Here is a 25,822-nt window from a genome sequence, read left to right on the forward strand (position 1 = left end):
TAGTAGAGACAAGGTTTCACCATGTCAGCCAGGGTGGTCTCAAACTCCTGACCTCATGATCCACATGCCTTGGCCTCCCAAAGTTCTGGGATTACAGGTGTGAGCCACTGCGCCCAGCCTAAAAAATAAAAAAAATTAAAAAATAAAAAAAGAATCATGGAAGCCTGCAGAAACTTTTCAGCTTACCAACTCAGGGAGTCCCAGCAGTAGCCTCAACAGGCCCCCACCCCCACATCCAGTCATGCATAGCTGAAAAGGGCATGGCTTTGTGCCAAGACAGACCCAGAGCCTGCTCCTCCTATTTATTCTTGGCCTTTACTTGGATGGCTCCAGGGAAGCAGCTGAGGTAGTCACTCATTCTGCCATGTTAAGATGGGAATTATATTAAATGAATCTGGCAAGACATGGGAACTGTCTATCCTTTCTTTCATTCATTCGCTAAATAGTAATTATCTCCTGTGTACCAGGAACTGTTCTAGGCACTGTTTGCTAAAATGGAATATTATGAACCCCATGGACCAAGAGGACAAAAACTGCTGAGTGTATTTTTTAAACTTTGTTGGTACCTGTCCTGACTTCTGTGATTTGCCAATTTTCTTCAACCACGCACCACAGTTTGGGTCCAAACAAAGGTTCTTTTGTCTGAGAGTCAGTAGAAGGAGATCTCATTAGGGTAAAAATGAACTCTTTTTGAGGGTACAGTGAACTATGATCATGCTACTGCACTCCAGCCTGGGTGACAGAGCAAGACCTTGTCTCTCAAAAAAAAAAAAAATTCTTTTGCAAATTAGAAGCTGGAATTATACAATCCTAACAATAACTTATGATGAGCTTTACTGTTTCATTCCAGTTTCTGTTCAGCTGCTGACCCTGCAATTCCTGAAAGCACAGCTCCCACTGAGGTTAACGCGAGTGTTATGTGAATGTAAGTTTTGTATTTAATTTCCTCCTGCTGAGTGAGCCTTGCTTGTCTTGGACTCACAATTGTAACAATTCCCTTCCGCAATGGGAACATGGTGGCCCCACCTTCCATGTGGCAGGGCCATGCTGCAGTGCAATGCTCCAGGTGAGGGGAAAGATCAATTTAGAACCAAAATATTCTGCCCTAATACTACTTCACTGCCTCATATAGTAACACAATGCCTCATAATACATTGTCCAGAAGCCAGAGAGAGTAAAAATGTAGACTGGCCAGTCAATGATGTTCTAAGTACAGTGTAATCCAGACCTGGGTCTGATAACTTTTTTTTTTTTTTTAAATAAATGGGGTCTTGCTATCTTGTCCAGGCCAGACTTGAACTTCTGGGCTCAAGTGATCCCCCCATCTCAGCTTCCCAGGTAACTGGGACTGCAGGTACATGCCAGTGAGCTCCTCATCTCTAACTTTTAAACTATGCCTAAAGCCACTAACTTTTTTCTCATTGGTGGAGTGAAAAGTGATGCAGGAGACAGCAAGTAAGTATTCTTTTAGATCTGGCTCTGCCACTGAACTAGTTATTTGGCCATAGGAACATCATTTGTCCACTTTAGGATTCACTTTCCCCATCTGTCAAGTGAAGGCACTGAACTTGGAAGACTCTCAAGTTCCCTTCCAGATGGAGAAACAGATTTATGGGTCTGGATTCTGTAGAGGTCATAGTGTTTTTTCCAATTTTTTACAATCAGTTGCCCACATTTATAAATCAGAAAATTCTGTATAAAATATGAATTTGGGCTGGGCACGATGGCTCACGCCTGTAATCCCAGCACTTTGGGAAGCCAAGGAGGGCAGATCAGGAGTTCAAAACCAGCCTGGCCAACATGGTGAAACCCTGTCTCTACTAAAGATATAAAAATTAGCCACGTTTGGTGCCTGTAGTCCCAGCTACTTGGGAGGCCGAGGCAGGAGAATCACTTGAACCTGGGAGGCGGAGGTTGCAGTGAGTTGAGATCACGCCACTGCACTCCCAGCCTGGGTGACAGAGTAAGACTCTGTCTCAAAATAATAATAATAATAAAAAATATATATTTCATATATATCATATATAATATATATTTCATATAGATATATATGATATATTTCATATATATCATGTATATTTCATATATATGATATATATTTCATATATATGATGTATATTTCATATGATATATCATATATATCACATATATATGAATTTGGGGCTTCTTGAAAAATCGAAAATGCTGGCAATAGCAGCCCTACATTTCTGCATAGTTGTGACGGGCATAGCTGAGTAATGGGTTCCCCTTCAGACAGGGCATGTCCCTTTAGACAGTTTGCCACCATCCCCACCTCAAGTCAACTTCACTCACCCCTGTAGGCCTTTGAGTTTGTGGTCCTTTTTTAAGGATTAGAACTAGTACAGTTTCATCAATGTTACAAGTGAGGTTTTTTCCCATCATAGCTCAGATGATGGAAGTCAGTGGCACTAACATATATTTAATTCATTACAAGCAGTAACCAAGAAGGGCACATGGAGCTTTGCAGGGATGCTCACAGGAGGACACCAGAGAGTGCTAGAGCTGCTTATGGTAATGTGACCTACAACTCAGAGCCTAATTGTGTCAGGTGAAGTGGCCTGGACAGCTTACTCTCTGTTCTCAGAGTTAACAAGCTCCCATCACATAACTTTCTTTGTGAATATTAAATGAGCCTACCCTGGAAAGCAAATGTCAAGTTGCCAGGGAGGAGAGGTTTGCACAGCAAGTGCAGAATGATTTGTGTGGCTTCTAGGCTTTGTAGTTAATCTTTTATTAACAGTCCTTATTTTCTTTTTAAAATTAACCTTATTATTCCTTTCAACTGGATCTAACTAAGGAAATGCTGCAAAGGAGGTATTTTTATTTTTGCTTTTAAATAATGTAGCAGGAACCCATGAAGCCAGCGCAACCCTTTAAAGATGGTGATTTCTCATGGTTATGAGGAAGATTCATTGGTTTGTGTGGGATAAAAACCAAATACCCCATGTTGTTTCTTTACTAAACTCCCTTATGCCTCCCTTACAATGCTGATTTTTCTAATTTTACAGAAAACTGAGGCTGAGTATATTCAAATGGTTTAAATGATGGGATCACTTTTTTTGTTTGTTTTTGAGACAGGGTCTTGCTCTGTCACTGAGGCTGGAGTTCAGTGGTGCGATCCTGGCTTACTGCAACCTCTGCCTCTTGGGCTCAAGCGATCCTCCCACCTCAACCTTCCGAGTAGCAGGGACTACAGGCATGCGCCACCATCACGGAGCTAATTTTTGTATTTTTTTGTGGAGATGGGGTCTTCCTATAGTGCACAGGCTGGTCTGGAACTCTTGGGCTCAAGTGATCCACCCGCCTTGGCCTCCCAAAGTATGGGGATTACAGGCATGAGCCACCGTGCCTGGCTGGGATCACATTCTAATAAATGTTCGAACAAAGGCCAGAACTTGTTCTGACTCCTATACCATTGTATTATATGGTTTGTCCTTGCTTTCCTTGCTTTTAAGAATATAGCAACTAAAAAGGGAAATGATTACTATAAAAGTAAGGATATTCCAGGGGTGCGGTGGCTCACACCTATAATCCCAGAACTTTGGGAGACTGAGGCAGGCAGATCACTTGAGGTTAGGAGTTCGAGACCAGCCTGTCCAACATGGTGAAACCCCATCTCTACTAAAAATACAAAAATTAGCTGGGCGTGGTGGTGTGCACCTGTAATTCCAGGTACTCAGGAGGCTGAAGTGGGAGAATTGTTTGAACCTGGGAGGTGGAGGTTGCAGTGAGTCAAGATTGCACCACCGCCCTCCAGCCTGGGCAACAGAGCAAGAATCTGTCTCAAAAAAAAAAAAAAAAAAAAAGTAAGGCTAGTGGATACATCTGGAGTAGAGGGAGAGGGGTGTGGTCTAGTGGTCTAGAAGGGATATATAGGGGTTTTCTTGACTAGGGGGTGGTCACCTTTACCACGATAATTATCATGTGAACATAGTCTGCCTGGGGCTGTCCCAGTTTAAGCCTCAAACCAGGTTAAATTTTTTTTTTTTGATACAGAGTCTTGCTCTGTCACCAAGGCTGGACTGCAGTGGCGCGACCTCGGCTCACTGCAACCTCTGCCTCCCGGATTCCAGCAATTCTGCCTCTGCCTCCCAAGTAACTGAGATTACAAGCGCCTGCCACCACACCTAGTTTTTTTTTTTTTTTTGAGAGGGAGTCTCGCTCTGTGGCCCAGACTGGGTTGCAGTGGCCGGATCTCAGCTCACTGCAAGCTCCGCCTCCCCAGGTTCACGCCATTCTCCTGCCTCAGCCTCCCGAGTAGCTGGGACTACAGGCGCCTGCCACCTCGCCGGGCTAGTTTTTTGTGTTTTTTAGTAGAGACGGGGTTTCACTGGGTTAGCCAGGATGGTCTCGATCTCCTGACCTCGTGATCCGCCCGTCTCGGCCTCCCAAAGTGCTGGGATTACAGGCTTGAGCCACCGCGCCCGGCCAACACACCTAATTTTGATATTTTTAGTAGAGGCATGGTTTTGCCATGCTGGCCAGACTGGTCTCGAACTCCTGACCTCAAGTAATCCACCTGCCTCAGCCTCCCAAAATGTTAGGATTATAGGCGTGAGCCACCATGCCCAGCCAGGTTAAATATTAATAGTAGCCTTTTGGTTTTTTTTTGTTTGTTTTTTTTTTTTTTGAGACGGAGTCTCGCTCTGTCGCCCAAACTGGAGTGCAGTGGCCGGATCTCAGCTCACTGCAAGCTCCGCCTTTCAGGTTCACGCCATTCTCCTGCCTCAGCCTCCCAAGTAGCTGGGACTACAGGCACCCGCCACCTCGCCCGGCTAGTTTTTTGTATTTTTTAGTAGAGACGGGGTTTCACCAGGTTAGCCAGGATGGTTTCGATTTCCTGACCTTGTGATCCGCCCGTCTCGGCCTCCCAAAGTGCTGGGATTACAGGCTTGAGCCACCGCACCCGGCCAATAGTAGCCTTTTTTTAATTTTCTTTTTTTTTCTTTTTTTTTTTTTTGAGACGGAGTCTCGCTCTGTCGCCCGGGCTGGAGTGCAGTGGCGCGATCTCGGCTCACTGCAAGTTCCGCCTCCCGGGCTTACGCCATTCTCCTGCCTCATCCTCCCGAGTAGCTGGGACTACAGGCGCCCGCCACCTCACCCGGCTAGTTTTTTGTATTTTTTAGTAGAGACGGGGTTTCACCGTGTTCGCCAGGATGGTCTCGATCTCCTGACCTCGTGATCCGCCCGTCTCGGCCTCCCAAAGTGCTGGGATTACAGGCTTGAGCCACCGCGCCCGGCCCTTTTTTTTTATTTTCAAAGGGGTTCTGTTTTAGATCAATATATCAATATTACGTGGTCAGCTATTATACCGTACATTTATGTTTTATGCACTTTTATGTATTTATTGTATGTCAAAAATGTTTTGTTTTGTTTTTTTTTTTTTGAGACGGAGTTTCGCTCTGTCGCCCAGGCTGGAGTGCAGTGGCGCGATCTCGGCTCACTGCAAGCTCCGCCTCCCAGATTCCCGCCATTCTCCTGCCTCAGCCTCCCGAGTAGCTGGGACTACAGGCGCCGGCGACCTCGCCCGGCTAATTTTTTTGTGTTTTTTTAGTAGAGACGGGGTTTCACCGTGTTAGCCAGGATGGTCTCGATTTCCTGACCTCGTGATCCACCCGTCTCGGCCTCCCAAAGTGCTGGGATTACAGGCTTGAGCCACCGCGCCCAGCCCAAAAATGTTTCTAAGTTAAAAAAAATTAGTATCAGAAAGTCTAGCCTATGATCAGGAGTCCAGGCCAACCTGGGAAACCATGCAAGAGACCACAGCAGCAGTATCACCAATCCAGGTGTGGACTTCCTGAACAGAGGCTGTGATGCCCCACCTTGGTTTTCTTTTCTTTTTTTGATATTGAGTCTGGCTCTGTCGCCCAGGCTGGAGTGAAGTGGCACAATCTCGGCTCACTGCAACCTCCGCCTCCCGCGTTCAAGAGATTCTCCTGCCTCCCGAGTAGCTGGGACTACAGGCATGTGCTGTCACGCCCGGCTAATTTTTGTATTTTTAGTAGAGACGGTGTTTCACCATGTTGGCCAGGATGGTCTAGATCTCTTGACCTCATGATCCGCCCGCCTCGGCCTCCCAAAGTGCTGGGATTACAGGCATGAGCCACCACGCCCAGCCCCCACCTTGGTTTTCTTCTGGCTCCCGTGAGGTGAGGTAATTATCTTTGTTTCTTTGTCCTACATATGGCTGGAGAAGTGGCATAGCTCTTAGTTCTAATTGTGAAGGTCAGTCCAAGATAATATATGAGGAAGTGCATTGTAAACAGTTTAGGTTTTCTCTACTTTGAGTGGCAGGAGTTTCCTAAATTCCTAGATCGGCAGGACCTCAGCATCATTGCAGTGGTACCTGTCAGGTTAATCTTCCTGTAATACAGCCTTTCTATTTAAAAACTTTTTATTGTAACTCCTGGATACCTACAGAATGAAATCTAAAGTCCTAAACGTGGCATTCGACACACCACAAACTCACACCCAACCAACTTGCCAACACTATTCCTGCTGTTCCTCTTCATTGGCTATTGAACCACATTCAACCATGTGGTGTTCCAAAAATGCTGTTCCCTTTCCAACCTCACCTCACACTTTTCTCTCCAGTAGAATGCCTTCTTCTTTCTTTTTTTTTTTTTTTTGAGACGGAGTCTCGCTGTGTCTCCCAGGCTGGAGTGCAGTGGCGTGATCTCGGCTCACTGCAAGCTCCGCCTCCCGGGTTCACGCCATTCTCCCGCCTCAGCCTCCCAAGTAGCTGGGACTACAGGCGCCCGCCACCACGCCCTGCTAGTTATTTCTATTTTTAGTAGAGACGGGGTTTCACCATGTTAGCCAGGATAGTCTCGATCTCCTGACCTCGTGATCCACCCGCCTCGGCCTCCCAAAGTGCTGGGATTACAGGCTTGAGCCACCGCGCCCGGCCCTGGCTTCTTTCTTATCTTTCAATCTCTTTGGTGGGGATCGAATGTCCGTGTCCCCCCAAAATTCATACACTGAAGCTCACAAGGTGACTGTATTTGAAGATGGAACCTCTAAGGAAGTACTTAAGGTTAACATAGGTCATCAGGGTGGGGCCCTGATCCAGTCGCCTAGTGTCCTTATAGGAACAGACATCAGAGAGCTGGCTCTCTCCGTGCACATGCAGAGGAAAGTCCATGTGAGGACAAAGTGGCTGTCTGCAAGCCAGGAAGAGAGGCTTCCCTGGAAACTCACCCTGTTGAACCTTGATCTGGAACTTTTAGCCTCCAGAACAGTGAGAAAATAAATTTCCATTGTATAGGCCAACCCGTCTGTTATGGCTTTTTTTTTTTTTTTTTTCAGAGACAGAGTCTCACTCTGTCACCCAAGCTGGAATGCAGCAGCACAATCTCGGCTCACTGCAATCTCTGCCTCCTGGATTCTAGCAATTCTCCTGCCTCAGCCTCCTGAGTAGCTGGGACTACAGGCGCCTATCACCACGCCCAGCTAATTTTTTGTATTTTAGTAGAGACTGGGTTTCACTGTGTTGCCCAGTCTGGTCACAAACTCCTGAGCTCAGGCAATCCACCTGCCTCGGCCTCCCAAAGTGCTAGGATTACAGGTGTGAGCCACCGTGCCTGGCCCTGTTATCAGGCTGAGTGTCAACTTGATTGAAGGATGCAAAGTATTGATCCTGGGTGTGTCTGTGAGGGTGTTGCCAAAGGAGATTAACATTTGAGTCGGTGGACTGGGGAAGGCAGACACACCCTTAATCTGGTGGTCACAATCTAATCAGTTGCCAGAGAATATAAAGCAGGCAGAAAAACGTGAAAAGGTGAGACTGGCCTAGCCTCCCAGCCTACCTCTTTCTCCTGTGCTAGATGCTTCCTGCCCTCCAACACTGGACTCCAAGTTCTTCAATTTGGAGACTCAGATTGGCTCTCCTCGCTTCTCAAGCTTGCAGACAGCCTATTGTGGGACCTTGTGACTGTGTAAGTTAATACTTAATAAACTCCTTTATATATATATAAAGCCTATATATAGCCTATATATATATATAAAGTCTCCATGTATAACCTTTATATATAAAAATATATACAGGATATATATATATATATATAAGTTCTGTTCCTCTAGGGAACCCTGACTGATACACTGTCTATGGTATTTTGTTATGGCACCTGGCACTGCGAGCACACTAAGACACCCTTTTTGGAATAGCTCTGACATGGCATATACCTAAAACTTCTATTCCTCGAAGTTCTTCCACTTTATTTTACTTCTTTTTAAGACATTTGATGTTCTATCTTGTATTATGTAGTTATTTATGTACACATTTGCTAACTTCCTTGCTAGTAAGTTTTTGGGGTAACCCCTGATTCCATATTGCAGCTCTGCAATGCCTAGTACATGGTTTGGAAGTTATTAAATATACAATATATATTAGTTGATAAATTTATAAATAAAAGAGGGGAAAAATAAATGAGGTGAGAAAACACAAACTTTTTATTTAAAATTTAAAGAGGACATAGAAAATTGAGGCAATGTATTAATAAATGGGAACAAATAAGTTAAATCTTCAGTTTAGTGATATTTAAAATAAATAGGTTCCTGCCAGCAGAGGTGTTAAAATGTAAAAAAGTTTCAGAGGAACTAAAAATAGGGGTGGTTTGGTTTTTTTTTTTTTTTTTTTTTCCCGACTGACATGTTGTTTTGTCTTTGCATGGGGGGATTTGACTTATTGGAGTCGAATTTTAGCCCAACTTCAGAGGCTGTGGAGAAAAGACCACGGGAATGAGCTCAGCTGGTGGGAAAAGCTGATATTTTATGACTAGAGTCATAAATGGAAGCTCTGGTGTCAGCGCCATGCAGGTCTGAGTCTTATGGGAGGACTCAGAATTGGACATTCAGGACCTATTTGTTTTCCTGACATCTTATTCCTAATTACCATCCTCCTGTCAGAGTCTTCTTTATTTCCCACCTGTTTCTCACTCCCCAAATGTAGTTTTAAATTAGTCTTTTGAATAGGTAATATTCATATGGTTCAACATTTTAAAACTATGGAAGTGAACTGTTTCCCTAAATGCATGACCTGGGTTGAGTGTTTTAGTCATAGTGATAAAGATAACCAAGCTCAGAGCCTTGCTTACACCCTTGTCCACAGCTGAGCTGGAGGCTGGAAGAACCAGGCATAAAGAGCATTCTAGAAGATTCTAGAAAATCCCATAGTGGCAGGGCTTGGCAGTCAGAGAGCAGGGGTGCTGGGGTAGGGCAAACAGCGGACTTTTAGCAGCAGAACTGTTCTCTGAGTAGCCCAGAAGGGTCAAGGGAGCAGTGGAGAAAGGGAGGGGGTGACAGCTCAGAGCACAGAAGACCTCCCATGTGGGCACCTGACAGCCCCATTCCCAGGAACAGCGGCACCCAAGGACCATGGGTGGCTCTTCTCAAAGAAGGATGCTTTTCCCACAACTCCATCGAAAAGCCACATTTTTCTCTTCTTCTACCTAGTAACAACGTTCAGAAAATATTTAGAAAAAGGAGGAAAACGGGAAAGCACTAAATAAGAGGCCTGAAAACTCCTCTTGAGATGGTAAATGGTGTTGCAGATTTTATTTTACTTTTTTTTTTTTTTTTTTTTTACTGTTGTGAAAAATCTTAGCTAAAAGAGTTCTATGTATTTGAGCAAGTGGATAGTGTTGCTTCAGAGAAATCCCTCTCAGGATGAACAGATTTGATACAGATTTGACTCTGTGGAAAGTGTGGTTAACTCCAGCATTTTCCTAGTTCCTGTTTTTCCTCAGATCTTGTGGGGTTGTTTGTTTCAGATAGAGTCTCACTGTCACCCAGGCTGGAGTGCAGTGGTGCCATCTCGGCTCACTGCAATCTCCGCCTCCCAAGTTCAAGTGATTCTCCTGCCTCAGCCTCCTGAGTAGCTGGGATTACAGGCGCCTACCATCACACCTGGGTAATTTTAGTATTTTTAGTAGAGATGGGTTTTCACCATGTTGGCCAGACTGTTCTTGAACTCCTGACCTCTGGTGATCTGCCTGCCTCAGCTTCGCAAAGTGCTGGGATTACAGGTGTGAACCATCATGCCTAACCTTTTTTTTTTTTTTTTTGAGATAGGGTCTCACTCTGTCACCCAGGCTGGAGTGCAGCGGCACGATCATGGCTCACTGTAGCCTTGAACACCTGGGCTCAAGTGATCCTCCCACTTCAGCCTCCTGAGTAGTTGGGACTACAGAAACATGCCACCATGCCCAGCTGATATTTTATTTTTGGTAGACAGTGTCTTACTATGTTGCCCAGGCTGGTCTTGAACTCCTGGGCTCAAGTTATCCTCCTGCCTCGGCCTCCTAAAGTCGTGGGATTACAGGCATGAGCCACCATGGCCAGCCAAGATCTTGTGTTTTGGTGTGATTAAAATGTCGTTGTTGGAGCCTGATGCATTAGCTTGTGCCTATAGCTTCAGCTTCTCAGGAGGCTGAGGAAGGAAGATTGCTTGAGTTTGAGCCCAAGAGTTTGAGGCTGCAGTGAGCTATGATTGTGCCACTGCACTCCAGCCTGGGCAACAGAGTGAGACCCTGTTCCCTAAAAAGAAAAAAGAAATGATACCGTTGAAGCAATAAATACGAATACTTTGTATAAGTAGGCAATTTTTGGAAAAAATAAAAGCTTCTCTATAAAATCAGCTTTATGTTGAGCAACAAAATGTGTAGAATGACATTTAGTGTTTTACTTGCCATCTTTAAGAAAATCAAACTCACCAAACTTTAAAAGACTTTTAGGTCTGGATGCAATGCCTTCCAAATCCCTGAACCTGGAGACTTGGGAGCTTATCTTTTTTTTTTTTGTTTTTTTTTGTTTTTTTTTTTTGTTTTTTGAGACGGAGTCTCGTTCTGTCGCCCAGGCTGGAGTGCAGTGGCGCGATCTCGGCTCACTGCAAGCTCCGCCTCCTGGGTTTACGCTATTCTCCTGCCTCAGCCTTCTGAGTAGCTGGGACTACAGGCGCCCGCCACCGCGCCCGGCTTTTTTTTTTTTTGTATTTTTAGTAGAGACGGGGTTTCACCGTGGTCTCGATCTCCTGACCTTGTGATCCGCCCGCCTCGGCCTCCCAAAGTGCTGGGATTACAGGCGTGAGCCACCGCACCCAGCCAGGGAGCTTATCTTTTGCAGGTGAGAAAATTGAAGTCACCCTTCCCTTTTAGTATCTAGTGAAGGATTCTGGAAAGGCAGGGTTAGTTAGGGAAGGTATGTGGTTCTGGCTTTATCTAAATGACTTGCCCAAGGTCAGACCGTCAGAACTTAAATAGGATTGGGCAGCAGCAGTAGCAACCATTTAGCAATCTTGGGCCTTTTGTCCCCCTTTATGGAGGTGAAATATCATAATTCAAGAGTCTCATTTTTGTTTTTCTTCCAGATTTCAGAAGAGATCCCTAGAGGCAGGTGTTGACTGTGCCCTCCATTTAAACAAATAGACGAGCTGGGAAGCCCCTGGAAGTCACCATAAGCCTGCTCTATAGCAGGTCCTCGCTAAAGAGAGGGTAACAGCTGGGCACGGTGGCTCACACCTGTAATCCCAGCACTTTGGGAAGCTGAGGCAGGTGGATCACCTGAGGTTAGGAGTTCGAGACCAGCCTGCCCAACATGGCAAAACTCTGTCTCTACTAAAAATACAAAAAATTAGCCAGGTGTGGTGGCGAGTGCCTGTAATCCCAGCTACTTGGGAGGCTGAGGCAGGAGAATTGCTTGAACCTGGGAGGCAGAGGTTGCAGTGAGCCGAGATCATGCCACTGCACCGCACTCTAGCCTGGGCGACAAGAGCGAAACTCTGTCTCAAAAAAAAAAAAAAAAAAGAGAGAGAGAGAGAAACTCCTGAAGCCAAAAAGCCTTCAAACTTGAAGGAAGATCCCTCTTGCTAAGGAACAATTACTTGGCTTAGGCATCTAGATTGTTCTGTGTGTCTTGAGTATACATGAAGAGTATAACCCCCACCAACCACCCAGGATCATTCAGCAACCCTTCGTGTGAATTTGAGATTTGTTTTTTTTTTTAAATATTGTAAGTTGTCTGGGTGTCCTTTCTGACCTTTTTCTTCTATGAAGTCCTGAATTTCTAACTTGCTTCGAAATTGCTGAATGTCACATTTTCCTGTTGTAGCTTTCTCTGAAATGCACAGGAGATGTCTGTAGGGTTGGCAAGCTCCTCCTCCCCACACTTCACTCCTATTCCACACGTGTACTTTCAGCATTTGAGAGCCTGTCTTCTCTCTTAGCTCCCTTAAAAACATTTGTAATATTTCCACTTTTTATGAAGTTAAAATGGTTTCATTTTCAATCCACTAAGTTAGAAGGATCATGTCTGTCCTTAACCTTTGCCAAATATTCTTAAATAATTTTTTTTTCCTTCGAAACTTCCATAATGCCATTCATATAAATGCATGCCAAGCCTGTAGGTGGTTTTCTTCATCTGAACTTACTTTTCAAATATAGCAGTATGAGACTTGGGGTAGGGGAAGCAGCATCATAAATGGAAGGGCTGGAAACTAGATTCAGGGCATTGTTTAAAATAATCAGAATAAATACTTTCACTTATTTAACCTTCTACATATATTGTTTTGAATATCTATCATTGGCTGGGCATGGTGGCTCATACATGTAATCCCAGCACTTTGGGAGGCCAAGGAAGGAGGATCTCTTGAGGCAAGAAGTTTGAGACCAGCCTGGAAACATGGCAAAACCCTGTCTCTACTAAAAATTAAAAGAAAATTAGGCAGATGTGGTGGCGTGTGCTGGTAGTCCTAGCTACTTGGGAGGCTGAGCCCAGGAAGTGGAGACTGCAGTGAGCCATGACTGTGCCACTGTACTCCAGCCTGGATGACAGAGTGAGACCTTGTTTTTTGTTTTTTTGAAAAGAATAAAGAATATCTAGGGCCAGGCATGGTGGCTCACGCCTGTAATCCCAGCACTTTGGGAGGCCCAAGTGGGTGGATCACCTGAGGCCAGGAGTTTGAGACCAGCCTAGCCAATATAGAGTGAAACCCCATCTCTACCGAAAATACAAAAATTAGCTGGGCATAGTGGTGCATGCCTGTAGTCCTAGCTACTAGGGAAGCTGAGGCAGGAGAGAATCCCTTGAACCTAGGAGGCGGAGGTTGCAGTTAACTGAGATCGTGCCACTGCACTCCAGCCTGGGTGACAGAGTGAGACTGTCTCTCAAAAAAAAAAAAAAAAAAAAAAATATATATATATATATATAAATATAATACATATGTATATGACATATCTATATCTATATATCTACTATTCTAGGCCCTTGTGATACAGCAGTGAACAAACAGACACACTTTCTGCCCTCAGGGAGCTTAAGTTCTAGTGGAAGGAGACAGATAACAAACCAAATCAATAATTTACATAGTGTATTAGAAAGCGATCTTTGCTTTGAAGAAAAATAAAGTAGATGCGGCATAGAGGGAGTGTTTTCCACAAGTTTAAAATCAGATGGCTTTTGAGCAAAGCACTAAAGGAGGTGAAAAAGGCTATGCTGACATCTTAAGCCCAGGAAACAAACAGCAAGTGCAAAGTCTCGCAGGGGAAAATCCCTGGAGTGATGGAGAAACAGCTTGGAGAGAAATTAATTTGGCTTATTATCTGTCTCCTTCCACTAGGAGAACAGCAGGTGATGAGGTCCGAGAAGTAACGAGAGGTAGCAGACCTTTGAGCCTACTAGGATGAGATGGGAAGCCAGTGGAGGCGTTTCAGCCAAGAGAGATACAGAATCTCATGGACAAGATCACTTGCTGCTGGGTTAAGAAGGGAAAGGAGCAGGTGTCGAAGAGGGAAGATCAGTTAGGAGGCCACTGCAATCATTCCAGAAATTACTCATACCAGAAATTAATCAGAGACGTTTGACGCATTTATAAAAGCGGCGGGGGGGGGGGGGGGGGCCGGAATGTGCTTGTAGAATACAAAAGAGGTAGAGAAACATTAAACATTTTTAATGTTTTAAGTTTCAAGGAAAAGATCAATTTGACAGCTACTTTGCTACCTCGTCACCTCCAGGTGACGCTGGGAGTACTGGGGAGCTAGGTTTCCAGAACTTTTTGCTCTTGAGTGACCTATGACCCTAGCAGAGTTTGGCCAGTGTGATTAAGAATGAGCCTCTGCGGGTCTGCTTAGGATAGGATGCTTGCCGCCCTCCCATTTCCTTAACTTGCCTGGGTTCCTGTTGGGAATACAGATTCGGGGCCCTTCCCACTCTGTAAATATGGAAAAGGGTCTAGGAAGTATATACTTTTAGTAATAATATGTAGGGGTTCTATGACTAGCAAATTTGGGGAACTGTCCCTCTGACCGCGCCATCCGTAACTTTCTGTACACCTTTCGGGGTATGCCGCGGACCTGGAAAGCGTTGCAGGGCGCTCCTGCGGCCCGCAGGTGGCGCCATGTGATCGCGAGCCGCAGAGAGCGCGTACCCTAGGAGTCTTGAGGCGCGAGGACTGCTGGTCGGCAGCTGTGCCGGGGCCACCGACGCCGCTTACCCCAGCGGAGCGCCGCGCACGTAGAGTTGGGGACAGCGGCCGGTGCCCCGGCTTTTTAGGCTGTGTGCATCCCAAGCCGCCTCTAGTTGGCTTCTCGGGCCCCCGGGGCAGGAGGGCGCTGCGGCTTTCTGCCCACGAACTGACAACTGCAGAGCCAGCAAGCCAGTGCATCGGGAACCTGCCGCCTTGCGCCGCAGGGCTTTAGTCCAAGCCCGGCCGGTCCAGGCTCCCGGATCTACTACAGGGTCCCCCGGGGAGCGCGGGCCCCGGGGACGGCTCCTTCCCATTGGCAGCAGGACGGAGGCCACGCCCCTTTCCTACAACTCTCATCTTTGACTGGCTCTCGAGTCCCAGCTGGCCACGCCCCCTCCCCTCGCACATACACAAGAGTCACGCGCCTTTCAGTTGGAAACTTGGCGTGCAGAGGGGGACGGTGGCTCTCATCGCCCCACCCATTTACCTTACCATTGGTTCGCGGAACGGCACACGGTCACGCCCCCATTCCAGCCCCCTGGCTGGGAGGGCGGGCGCCCGCTTGTGATTGGCCAGTGGGCCTGCCTCTCGCGGGAGCAGCCGGCGCTCCTCTCCCTCCCTCTGTCCCCTCCCGCGAGCCTCGGGGTTCCTCAGCTGGCCGAGGTCGAGTCAGTGTCAGTCAGGGAGGCGAACTGCTGAGCACTGGCCGCGGACGCTCAGTTGCAGTCTCGCCCAGGGGCAGGTACCTGCGCTCGCGCCGCCGGGTGGAAAGGATGAAGCCGCAGCTGGAGCAGCCACCCTATGATTGGCTGTGGCGCTTGTGAACCCAAAGTAAAGATGGCGGGCGGGCAGGCAGCCGCCGCACTGCCCACTTGGAAGATGGCGGCGCGCCGCAGCCTCAGCGCCCGCGGCCGGGGGGTCCTGCAGGCGGCTGCGGGGCGGCTGCTGCCGCTGCTCCTGCTGAGCTGCTGCTGCGGCGCGGGCGGCTGCGCAGCGGTGGGCGAGAACGAGGAGACGGTGATCATCGGGCTGCGGCTGGAGGACACGAACGACGTGTCGTTCATGGAAGGGGGGGCGCTGCGGGTGAGCGAACGGACCCGGGTCAAGCTGCGGGTGTACGGGCAGAACATCAACAACGAGACGTGGTCCCGCATCGCCTTCACCGAACACGAGCGGCGGCGCCACAGCCCGGGGGAGCGCGGGCTGGGGGGCCCCGCGCCGCCGGAGCCGGACAGCGGCCCCCAGCGCTGCGGCATCCGCACCTCAGACATCATCATCTTGCCCCACATCATTCTCAACCGCCGCACCTCGGGCATCATCGAGATCGAGATCAAACCGCTACGCAAGATGGAGAAGAGCAAGTCCTATTACCTGTGCACGTCGCTCTCCACGCCCGCCCTGGGTGCCGGCGGCTCGGGATCCGCGGGTGGCACCGTCGGGGGCAAGGGCGGCTCGGGGGTGGCCGGGCTCCCGCCACCCCCGTGGGCCGAGACCACCTGGATTTACCACGACGGCGAGGACACCAAGATGATCGTAGGCGAAGAGAAGAAATTCCTGCTGCCCTTCTGGCTGCAGGTGATCTTCATTTCGCTGCTGCTGTGCCTGTCGGGCATGTTCAGTGGCCTCAACCTGGGGCTCATGGCCCTGGACCCGATGGAGCTGCGCATCGTGCAGAACTGCGGCACGGAGAAGGAGAAGAATTACGCCAAGCGCATCGAGCCGGTGCGCAGGCAAGGCAACTACCTGCTGTGCTCACTGCTGCTGGGCAACGTGCTGGTCAACACCACGCTCACCATCCTGCTCGACGACATCGCCGGCTCGGGCCTCGTGGCCGTGGTGGTCTCCACCATCGGCATCGTCATCTTCGGGGAGATAGTGCCCCAGGCCATCTGCTCCCGCCACGGCCTGGCTGTGGGGGCCAACACCATCTTCCTCACCAAGTTTTTCATGATGATGACCTTCCCCGCTTCCTACCCGGTCAGCAAGCTGCTGGACTGCGTCCTAGGCCAGGAGATAGGCACCGTCTATAACCGGGAAAAACTGCTGGAGATGCTCCGGGTCACCGACCCCTACAACGACCTCGTTAAGGAGGAACTGAACATCATCCAAGGGGCGCTGGAGCTCCGCACCAAGACGGTGGAGGACGTGATGACCCCACTCCGGGACTGCTTCATGATCACTGGCGAAGCCATCCTGGATTTCAACACCATGTCTGAGATCATGGAGAGCGGCTACACCCGCATTCCAGTGTTTGAAGGGGAGCGCTCCAATATCGTGGACCTGCTGTTCGTCAAAGACTTGGCCTTCGTGGATCCAGATGACTGTACTCCCCTGAAAACCATCACCAAATTTTATAACCACCCCTTGCACTTTGTTTTCAATGACACCAAGTTGGACGCTATGCTGGAAGAATTTAAGAAAGGTGGGAAATTTTGGTCTCTTTCATTGGCTTGCTCTTTCTCTCTCCATCCTCTTCCCTACTTGAGCCCTCTACCCTCAGACCAACCCCCCAAGGCGAGTTGACCGGGATTTCTCCTTCTCTCTCTTAATTGCAAAGTTGAAAGGGTGGCGTGGATTTGGGGATGGATTGAACTAGTAAGTGCTACTAGGTTATTTTAAAGCACAAGACTGCCATCACTTACTTTTTACCATTATCAAAAAGCAGGCTGTGTAATTTCTGTGCATGACACTTTTTTTTTTTTGGTTCCGTGTGTGGGGCCTCTGTGCTTGAGGGGTCTGCCGCCTTCATTGTCTGGGTTCTCAGTGGGTAGGTGAAGGTAGGGGCTGGCTGATGCCATGCCATTTGGTTGACTTTAATCACAGGCATTTGGAAAACATGTAAATAGCTTTTGTAAACTCAGTGCAGTCGTTTTCCTTCTCCTTAAACATCCACACTGGCCTTTCAAAGATCGAAGTACATTTTCTATAGCTTCTGTTCCTGCTTGCCTGGCAACTTACGGGGAAGATTGAGGTCTGCCTTTGAGGGTAAGGGGCGGGGTAAACTAAGTATCGCCAAAAAAATCACCCATTTTCGATGTGACTTCTCTTAGCTAGAAAAGTGTTGTTGTTGTTGTTGTTTTAAATTAAAATTACTAATATGTAACTTGGAAAGACTAGCGGTTAGCCAGCCTTTTGTGAAGAGGCTGTATGTCCCGTAGCCTTCTTCACTATTTGTTTACGTTTATCTGACAATAGTTACAGTTGCCCAAACCAAGTGTGATTTTGGCAGAAAGCTTGCACCTTTAACAGTGGGATGAATCCCTCTATTGGGGCTTATTTATTTCTTGACTCTTTCAGTCTAAGTGTTCTTTTTTTCCACCTTGGTCATCCGATACATTAAACTGAAGTATGTCTCCGTCAACTCTCACTGTTCCAAGGTGAGAAATTATACAACACATCATTTCTTGCATTGTGGTATTTGTTCGCTTGACCATATAATGAACAGGTAAATAGCAACTTGTACTATTATTATTGAAGTTCTGAATGTTTCCAGTAAAATGTTTCCACTATTTCAAATAGTGTTATTTGAAAACCAAGGGATGCTGAGTTTTTGAATTATTATGATGCTAGTGCATGTGCGGGTACTGAAATGTGTATGTAAACTTTCGTGACCTAATAGTCCTCAAAACCAAGTTTTCCTTCTTCAAATAGAATTTTGATCACTGGTAGTAGTCTCTCCTCTGAAGAAGGTGATATGTACCTAGTGACAGCTCACTGGATATGATGATCTGAACATACTCAAAGAGCATATGGTTGTCCTAATTCCGTTTTTCTGGTTGAATGATGCCCTCTTTAGAACAGGATCTCATTGTAGTAATTTTTTTTTTTTTTTTTTTTTGAGACGGAGTCTCGCTCCGTCGCCCAGGCTGGAATGCGGTGGCACAATCTCCACTCACTGCAAGCTCTGCCTCCCAGGTTCACACCATTCTCCTGCCTCAGCCTCCCAAGTAGCTGAGACTACAGGCGCCTGCCACCATGCCCGGCTAATTTTTTATATTTTTAGTAGAGACAGGGTTTCACCATGTTAGCCAGGATGGTCTCGATCTCCTGACCTCATGATCCGCCTGCCTCGGTCTCCCAAAGTGTTGGGATTACAGGCGTGAGCCACCGCGCCCGGCCACATTGCAGTAATTTTTATACAAAGGAAAAGAGCAGAATGTGTTTTGAAGATTGGTAAATTTGCATTTAAAAGCAGGAGGTTCTTCTGGTTTCTTAAATAGTAAAAAGAAAATGTCCAGTATCTCTAGGTGACATAGCTTCTTTTGGGGGTGTCATTCTTTCACCATTAAGTTGTTAATTAGAGCATCTAACTTCTTTCATTTTGCAGTAATGTCTGTAATACAGAAAGATATGTTGGAATGTTTGGAAATGCCCCTAAAAGTCTTTCTATTGCTAAATTCCCCAATATTGATACAGGTGAGTGATTGCTTGAGTTTTTTATTACTTAGAATTTTGCACATTTACTCATGAATTGATGACACTAGTTTGTACTTCTTGCTGAAGTCTTTTCTTCACTTCTGTATCTTTTTACCTTGAGAATTTCGTTTTTCACCTCACAGCTCCTTAATCCTGTCCCTACTCAAAATTTCAAAATTTGTATTATTTTGAAATTTGTGCTTGATTGACCTTGAACAATTTTTCTTGATGGATTTATTTTCACGAGGAGCTCTTTTTCCTTCAGAATTACCACTTAGTATTTTTTTGAAATGTATTCTTTAAATAATGGAATTACTAATATTTCCCCATGAATTCTCGAAAAATAATAAGGTACAAGATTTTATTTTTGTCTTTAACCAGAATGATGTATTTGGTTAAGAAGATAGTCCAAGTTAAAGACATACATTCAAGCTAGTGGCACATTCGGAAGAGCAGGCAAAGATAGTTGGTTGCAAATGGGAAATTTAAGCCATGATCTTAAAAGGACAGAATGGATATTTGTTACTTAAACTATGGGAATAATTGATTTTTTTCACCTTCCCTTTCTTGGATTTTTTTTTTTTTAAATTAGTTTGGTTACTTTTTTTTTTTTTTTTTTTGAGACGGAGTCTCGCTCTGCCGCCCAGGCTGGAGTGCAGTGGTCGGATCTCAGCTCACTGCAAGCTCTGCCTCCTGGGTTTACGCCATTCTCCTGCCTCAGCCTCCCGAGTAGCTGGGACTACAGGCGCCCGCCACCTCGCCCGGCTAGTTTTTTGTATTTTTTAGTAAAGACGGGGTTTCACCGTGTTAGCCAAGATGGTCTCCATCTCCTGACCTTGTGATCCGCCCGTCTCAGCCTCCCAAAGTGCTGGGATTACAGGCTTGAGCCACCGCGCCCGGCCTTTATGTCTGAGTTAAAACATTTTACCTGATTTTCGTGTGTTCATTTTCTAAATCAATTATGACATAATGTTAACAATCAACCTTCTATTGTTTTTCTCTACTGAATAATGGTGTGTTGAATGGTTTGAAGACTTTTTCTTCCTCTACCTCTCTTCTAAATTCCTCATTTACAAACAAACAAGAAAAAACAAAACACCCCCCACAATACCAACTGTACCTCCCCAAACCAGTTAGATCATAAATCCAGATCTCATTGAAAATTATCCTTTTGACCAGGCATGGTGGCTCATGCCTATAATCCCAGCACTTTAGGAGGCCAAGGTGGGCAGATGACTTGAGCCCAAGAGTTCGAGACTAGCCTGGGCAACCTGGTGAAACCCCGTCCTTACAACAAATACAAAAATTAGCAGGGCGTGGTGGTGTGTACCTGTGGTCCCAACTCCTTGGGAGGCCTGAGGTGGGAGGATTCCTTGAGCCTGTGAGGATCCCTTGAGCCTGGGAGGCGGAGATTGCAATGAGCTGAGATGGTGCACTCCAGCCTTGGGGACAAAGACCCTGTCTCAAAAAAAAAAAAGAAAAAAGAAACAAAATTGTCCTTCCTAATTAAGAAGTTCTATATTGAAGACTTTCCTGTATATAGTTGTACAGAATTAGTCTGAGTTATTCTTTATTAGGGAGGAGGAAACAGAATGTTCTGTAATGTGGGAAGAAAAGCCACATTTATATTAGTATATGTGAATGTCTTCTTTCTTCTTCCTTTTTTTTTTTTCCTCCCAAGAGACAAGGTCTCACTATGTTGCCCAGGCTGAATTCAGACTGTGATTGTCTTTTTTTCTCTGGCTACCAGGAAACTCTTGGTTTTATTTGAGATAGTAATTGTGCTAATTTTACAGTTTGCTCATGATGATGGTGATGATTACTACTTACCTGTGTATTCTTTGCCAGGTATAGAGGCTAGGGCTTTGTATGAATCACGTTTAAATCTCACAATGGCTGAATGAAGTATTATCTCCATTTTACAAATGAGGAAATTGACTCGGGTGAAATGATTTGTTCAAGGTTGCACAGTAATTTGTGCCTTGGGGTTTTAACTTAGGTCTTTGTGACACCAGAACCTGCTCTCTTAACCTCTCTCTTATGCTGCTCTCCTTGATCCTGGTTTGACATTTCTGTTTTACTGAGTGTGAGGTTTAGTCTTTTGTCTCAACACTGCCTCAGAGCCTGTTGGGCAATAGAAAAAAAAAATGTGTTTAAACATATATATGACTTTAAACCCAGTGCTTCTGTGGTGTTGTGCATAACAACTGGTGTCCCCTTTTTTTGCCATTAAAACAAATCAGTTTTTTGGCCTGTGTGATCCTAAGTCTAAAGAATTGTGTTGAAAGCATTTGCATATCAAGCATCAAAATTCATTTTGGAAATGTTTTGTACTAACATTGTGCTATACTAATGTGCTTCTTCCATGGGCTGCTCTACAGCTGTTTTTCCCATGGCTAAATTATGTAATATGTTTCACTGTTGGTTTCTTATCTGTTTCTGTTGCAAGGGTCACATAGTAATTGGTCAAACTCAGTTTTGTGTTTTAATCTTGGTTTTTATTTACATTTTTGAATCTATCTGTATAACTGGTTGCTAATGAGCATCCATTACATAACTCTGCTCTCTGTATTCCATGCAAGGAACCTTTCTCTTTTTTTGTGTATGTTAGTTTTATAGTTACTTACGAATCTAAATAAGAGAATAAATTCAGTAAATACCACTAGAGGATTATGAGAATTTTAGAAAAACTACAGCAATGTAGTGTAGGGGAAGGAAAAGCAAAATGAAAGGCTGCCACCTTTGTGTGTGGAAAGCATGTTAGAGGCTCTCCGTTCACCTGACAAAACCGTCCTCACAAAAGATTGGGCCACCCAGTTGTCTATGCTGAGGTGCATTTGAAGAATTCGTAACCAGTTACTGTTTCCTTATTTTTCTCTTAGCTTTATAACAGTTGCATTCCAGTATTGCAGAGCATGCTATTTACAGCTGCTAGGGACTTAGCCAGCCTCTTTTCTAGCTTTTTCTTAGGAACAGGTGGGATCACCAGATAATGTTCTTCAAGGAAAGAATGCACTGTATAGTTTTCACCTAAGATATTAGGTAATTTCTTTCTATAACTCAGCAAGTCTCTCCATATTAATATACTGAGAGCTTAATATTAAATACATTTTTTTCTCACCAAATTAAGTGTTGTATTTGCCTTGAATCTAGGAAGACTTTTGTTTTTAAATTTATTTTATAAGTATTTGTTAGGGTCTTGCTATGTTGCCCAGGCTGGTCTTGAACTCCTGGCCTCAAGAAATCCTCCCATCTCAGCCTCCCAGAGTGCTGGGATTACAGGTGCATGCCACCATGCCTGGCCAGAAGATGTTTTTAATTAGTGTTTAAAGGTATGAATGGTGTCACAGGGAGTGGATATATTTGTTTTCATGATCTTGTACATTTATTTTTGTGCAGTAACATACATTAAATGAATGTAATTTTGTGTGTTTTTAGAACATCATTATGAGATAGCCAGATAGTACAGAATCAGAGCTGGAAGGCAGGTAACTTGAGGATTATCTAGTCCAGTGTTTGTCAGACTTACCTGATGATAAGATTTACTTGGGGCCAGGTGCGGTAGCTCACGCCTGTAATCCGGGCACTTTGGGAGGCCGAGGCAGGTGGATCACCTGAGGTTGGGAGTTTGAGACCAGCTTGACCAATATGGAGAGACCCTGTCTCTACTAAAAATACAACATTAACCGGACATGGTGGCGCATGCCTATAATCCCAGCTACTCGGGAGGCTGAGGTAGGAGAATTGCTTGAACCCGGGAGGCAGAGGCTGCGGTGAACTGAGATCGCACCATTGCACTCCAGCCTGGGCAACAAGAGCGAAACTCTGTCTCAAAAGAAAAAAAAAAAAAAAAAAAGATTTACTTGGGTCACTTAATAAGAGTAAGGTCTTAGGCCTCACCCAGAGACCTCCTGAATTGGGAAAGGGCTTTTGAAATCCATGTCATTTACAGTTTCCCTGGTGTACTTCTTATGGTTAGGTGAGTTTAGGAGAAACTGGTTAGTTAGCCCCTTGATTAAGGAAGGTAAACCCTGGGAAAGAGAAAAAACAAAGTAAATGACCTATTTAGGGCCACCTACCTAGCTAGTAGCATCAACTGAACTAGAACCCTTGTCCCTGACTTCTAGATTAGAGTTCTTCCTCCTTCAGCAGGCTGGTCTTCTGGTCCCAAGTTATTCAGAGATGAAGGTAGCAGCAACATTGAAAAAGCAAATAGTCAGTGTTACTATTGGTTTTTATTTGTCTTGTGATTTTCCTGTCAATATTTTAGACACCCTGGATTCAAGCAATTTTTGACAAGCATTTTATTATATAGAAAATAAGTCCAAGTGTTTGAGTTCTTTTTTATTTAATTTTTTTTTAGTTTAAGTTTTTTACTTTGTTGTGGTTAGACTAGCAGGGTATTTTGGGAAATGAGTGTTGATATCTAGATTATTTGAAGCCTCAGGTAATTAAATAGAAGATATTTTATTTGACCTAACTTATTTTAGATATCCCTTAATGATTTATTTTCTCATTGATTGTTTCTTCTATGGGAGTAATGATGATTGGATTTGGTTAGGACTGTGGGGGTGAAGCTTCCTTGACTTTTCATTTCTGTTCACAGTACATACAGATCTGTAAAATTTCCATGGAAATGTTCATCAAAGCATTTGAAGCCCATGTCCTATTCGTGCATCTGTGTACCCTCTGTGCCACACCCCTCCCGTTTTCACAAATTATAAGTGAAATTCTCACAGAGAATCATGCTGATTTATAGAAGTTACTGCATTTCTAGGATCACCAAAGTCTGAGCATAGACATTTAGGTGAGGAGAGACCATAGTTAAATACCAGCTCTGACTAAGTAGGAGCTGGATGAAGCAGGAAAGGACCTTGTCTGCGTTTTCTCTTGGTTTTTATGGGGATTACACACTGTCTTTCCTGAAGCATTCTTAACTATTGTGAGGGGCTGGTTAATTTTAATTATTGGACAAATCTAATCACAATTTAAAATATCATCAACCAGGAAAACCCACAAAACAGACTGAACTGTTCTGTGGGTTTTCCTGCTTTTACTTATTTATTTATTTTCGAAACAGGGTCTTGCCCTGTCACCCAGGCTGGAATGCAGTGGTGCTGGCATAGCTCACTGAAGCCTCGACCTCCCAGGTTCGAGTGGTCCTCCCATCTCAGCCTCTAGAGTACTTGGGACCACAGGCGCATGCCACCACACCCAGCTAATTTTTGTTTTTGTTTTTGTTTTTTTTTTGAGATGGAGTCTCACACTGTTGCCCAGGTTGGAGTGCAGTGGCACGATCTCGGCTCACTGCAAGCTCCACCTCCTGGGTTCACGCCATTCTCCTGCCTCCGCCTCCCGAGTAGCTGGGACTACAGGCACCTGCCGCCACGCCTGGCTAATTTTCTTTGTATTTTTAGTAGAGACAAGGTCATGCCATGTTGCCCAGGCTGATCTTGAACTTCTGGACTCAAGTGATCTGCCTGCCTCGGCCTCCTGAAGTGCTGGGATTACAAGCGTGAGACACCATGCCTGGCCCCTCCTTTTATTTTAAATATAAAATTTTATGTTTATAAGTGTGAGCCGCCACACCCAGCCTTACATAAACTTTTAAGAGCAAACCTGTGGAGTGTAATTAGATGCATAGTTACTTATAAAGTGGTATATATTTTTCAAATGAGTCCTTTTCTCTAAATATATATATATGTGTATCTGTATGTTATTGATAGTAAACTTCTAATTCATTAAGATTTGCATGACATATACAGAGTACTATTAAACTCAAACACGTGGAAGTGGATCACTAGGATTGAATACAGTTTTTTAAAGTATTGTCTTTTCATCTTTTTTTTTTTCTCAGAACTCACAAACAAGAAACCCCAAATCATACCAACACTGAAAAGAAGAGACAATAAGAAGCATTATTTCTTTCAACATCACAGACATTGGCAACTCCAGGGATAAAAAGGGGTGGCAGTTGGCTGGGCGTGGTAGCTCATGCGTGTAATCCTGGCACTTTGGGAGGCCCAGGCAGGCGAATCACTTGAGGTCAGGAGTTCAACACCAGCCTGGTCACCATGGCGAAACCCTGTCTCTACTAAAAATACAGAAAAATTAGCTGTGCGTGGTGGTGGGTGCTTGAATTCCCAGCTACTTGGGAGACTGAGGCAGGAGAATCACTTGAACTTGGGTGGCGGAGGTTGCAGTGAGCTGAGATCGCATCACTGCACTCCAGTCTGGACGACAGAGTGAGACTCTGTCTCAAAAAAATAAAGGAGGGGGCAGTGGCAGACTTTGGAAGGAGGAACTAGATGTTTGTAGTCTAACTTAGGTGTTGATGGATAATGGGGATGCCAAACCCTCTCCCTGTGTTACATTGGTGCTATGACTGAACATAAACACTGCTATAATGATGGTGAGATCTTCATGTCATCATATTTAACCCTCCCTTGCTGTCATTCTGAGGTAGGAGTGCTTCTTTTTGAATTCACATGCTGTGGGGAGGATAGCATCTGTTAATGCAGGGGTTAAGAACAATGGGCTCTTCCTGGATCTGTTTTGGACAAGTAACTTATTCTCTTTAAGCCTAAGTTTTTTTCGTAGTAAAATGGGGATATTTTCTAACTCATATGGTACTTAGAATTATTGTGCTACTTTGGGAGGCCGAGACGGGCGGATCACGAGGTCAGGAGATCGAGACCATCCTGGCTAACACGGTGAAACCCCGTCTCTACTAAAAATACAAAAACAAAAACAAAACTAGCTGGGCGAGGTGGCGGGCGCCTGTAGTCCCAGCTACTCCGGAGGCTGAGGCAGGAGAATGGCATAAACCCAGGAGGCGGAGCTTGCAGTGAGCTGAGATCCGGCCACTGCACTCCAGCCCGGGTGACACAGTGAGACTCCATCTCAAAAAAAAAAAAGAATTATTAA

At 45.4% G+C, this 25,822-nt stretch overlaps 1 protein-coding gene across 8 annotated transcripts in view; it reads left to right on the forward strand.

Annotated features, from left to right (window-relative positions):
* Window positions 1-15,102: 15,102 nt before the first annotated feature.
* The window catches only part of CNNM2 (cyclin and CBS domain divalent metal cation transport mediator 2), a 170,927-nt gene continuing 160,207 nt past the window's right edge, over window positions 15,103-25,822 (forward strand). For 7 of the 8 annotated variants that reach the window (XR_012418176.1, XR_012418175.1, XR_012418177.1 and 4 more), the window contains exon 1: window positions 15,103-16,901. Coding sequence is in view for 3 of the 8 variants with exons in the window: in XM_005566327.5 (XP_005566384.1) it covers window positions 15,281-16,901 (1,621 nt within the window). In the remaining 5 variants the exon portion in view is untranslated. Of the gene's footprint in view, window positions 16,902-24,752; window positions 25,652-25,822 lie in introns of those variants that run through there. The other variant, XM_005566330.5, reaches the window with a different exon arrangement.

The sequence above is a fragment of the Macaca fascicularis genome, chromosome 9 (genome assembly GCF_037993035.2).
Source record: "Macaca fascicularis isolate 582-1 chromosome 9, T2T-MFA8v1.1".
Lineage (NCBI taxonomy): Eukaryota > Metazoa > Chordata > Mammalia > Primates > Cercopithecidae > Macaca > Macaca fascicularis.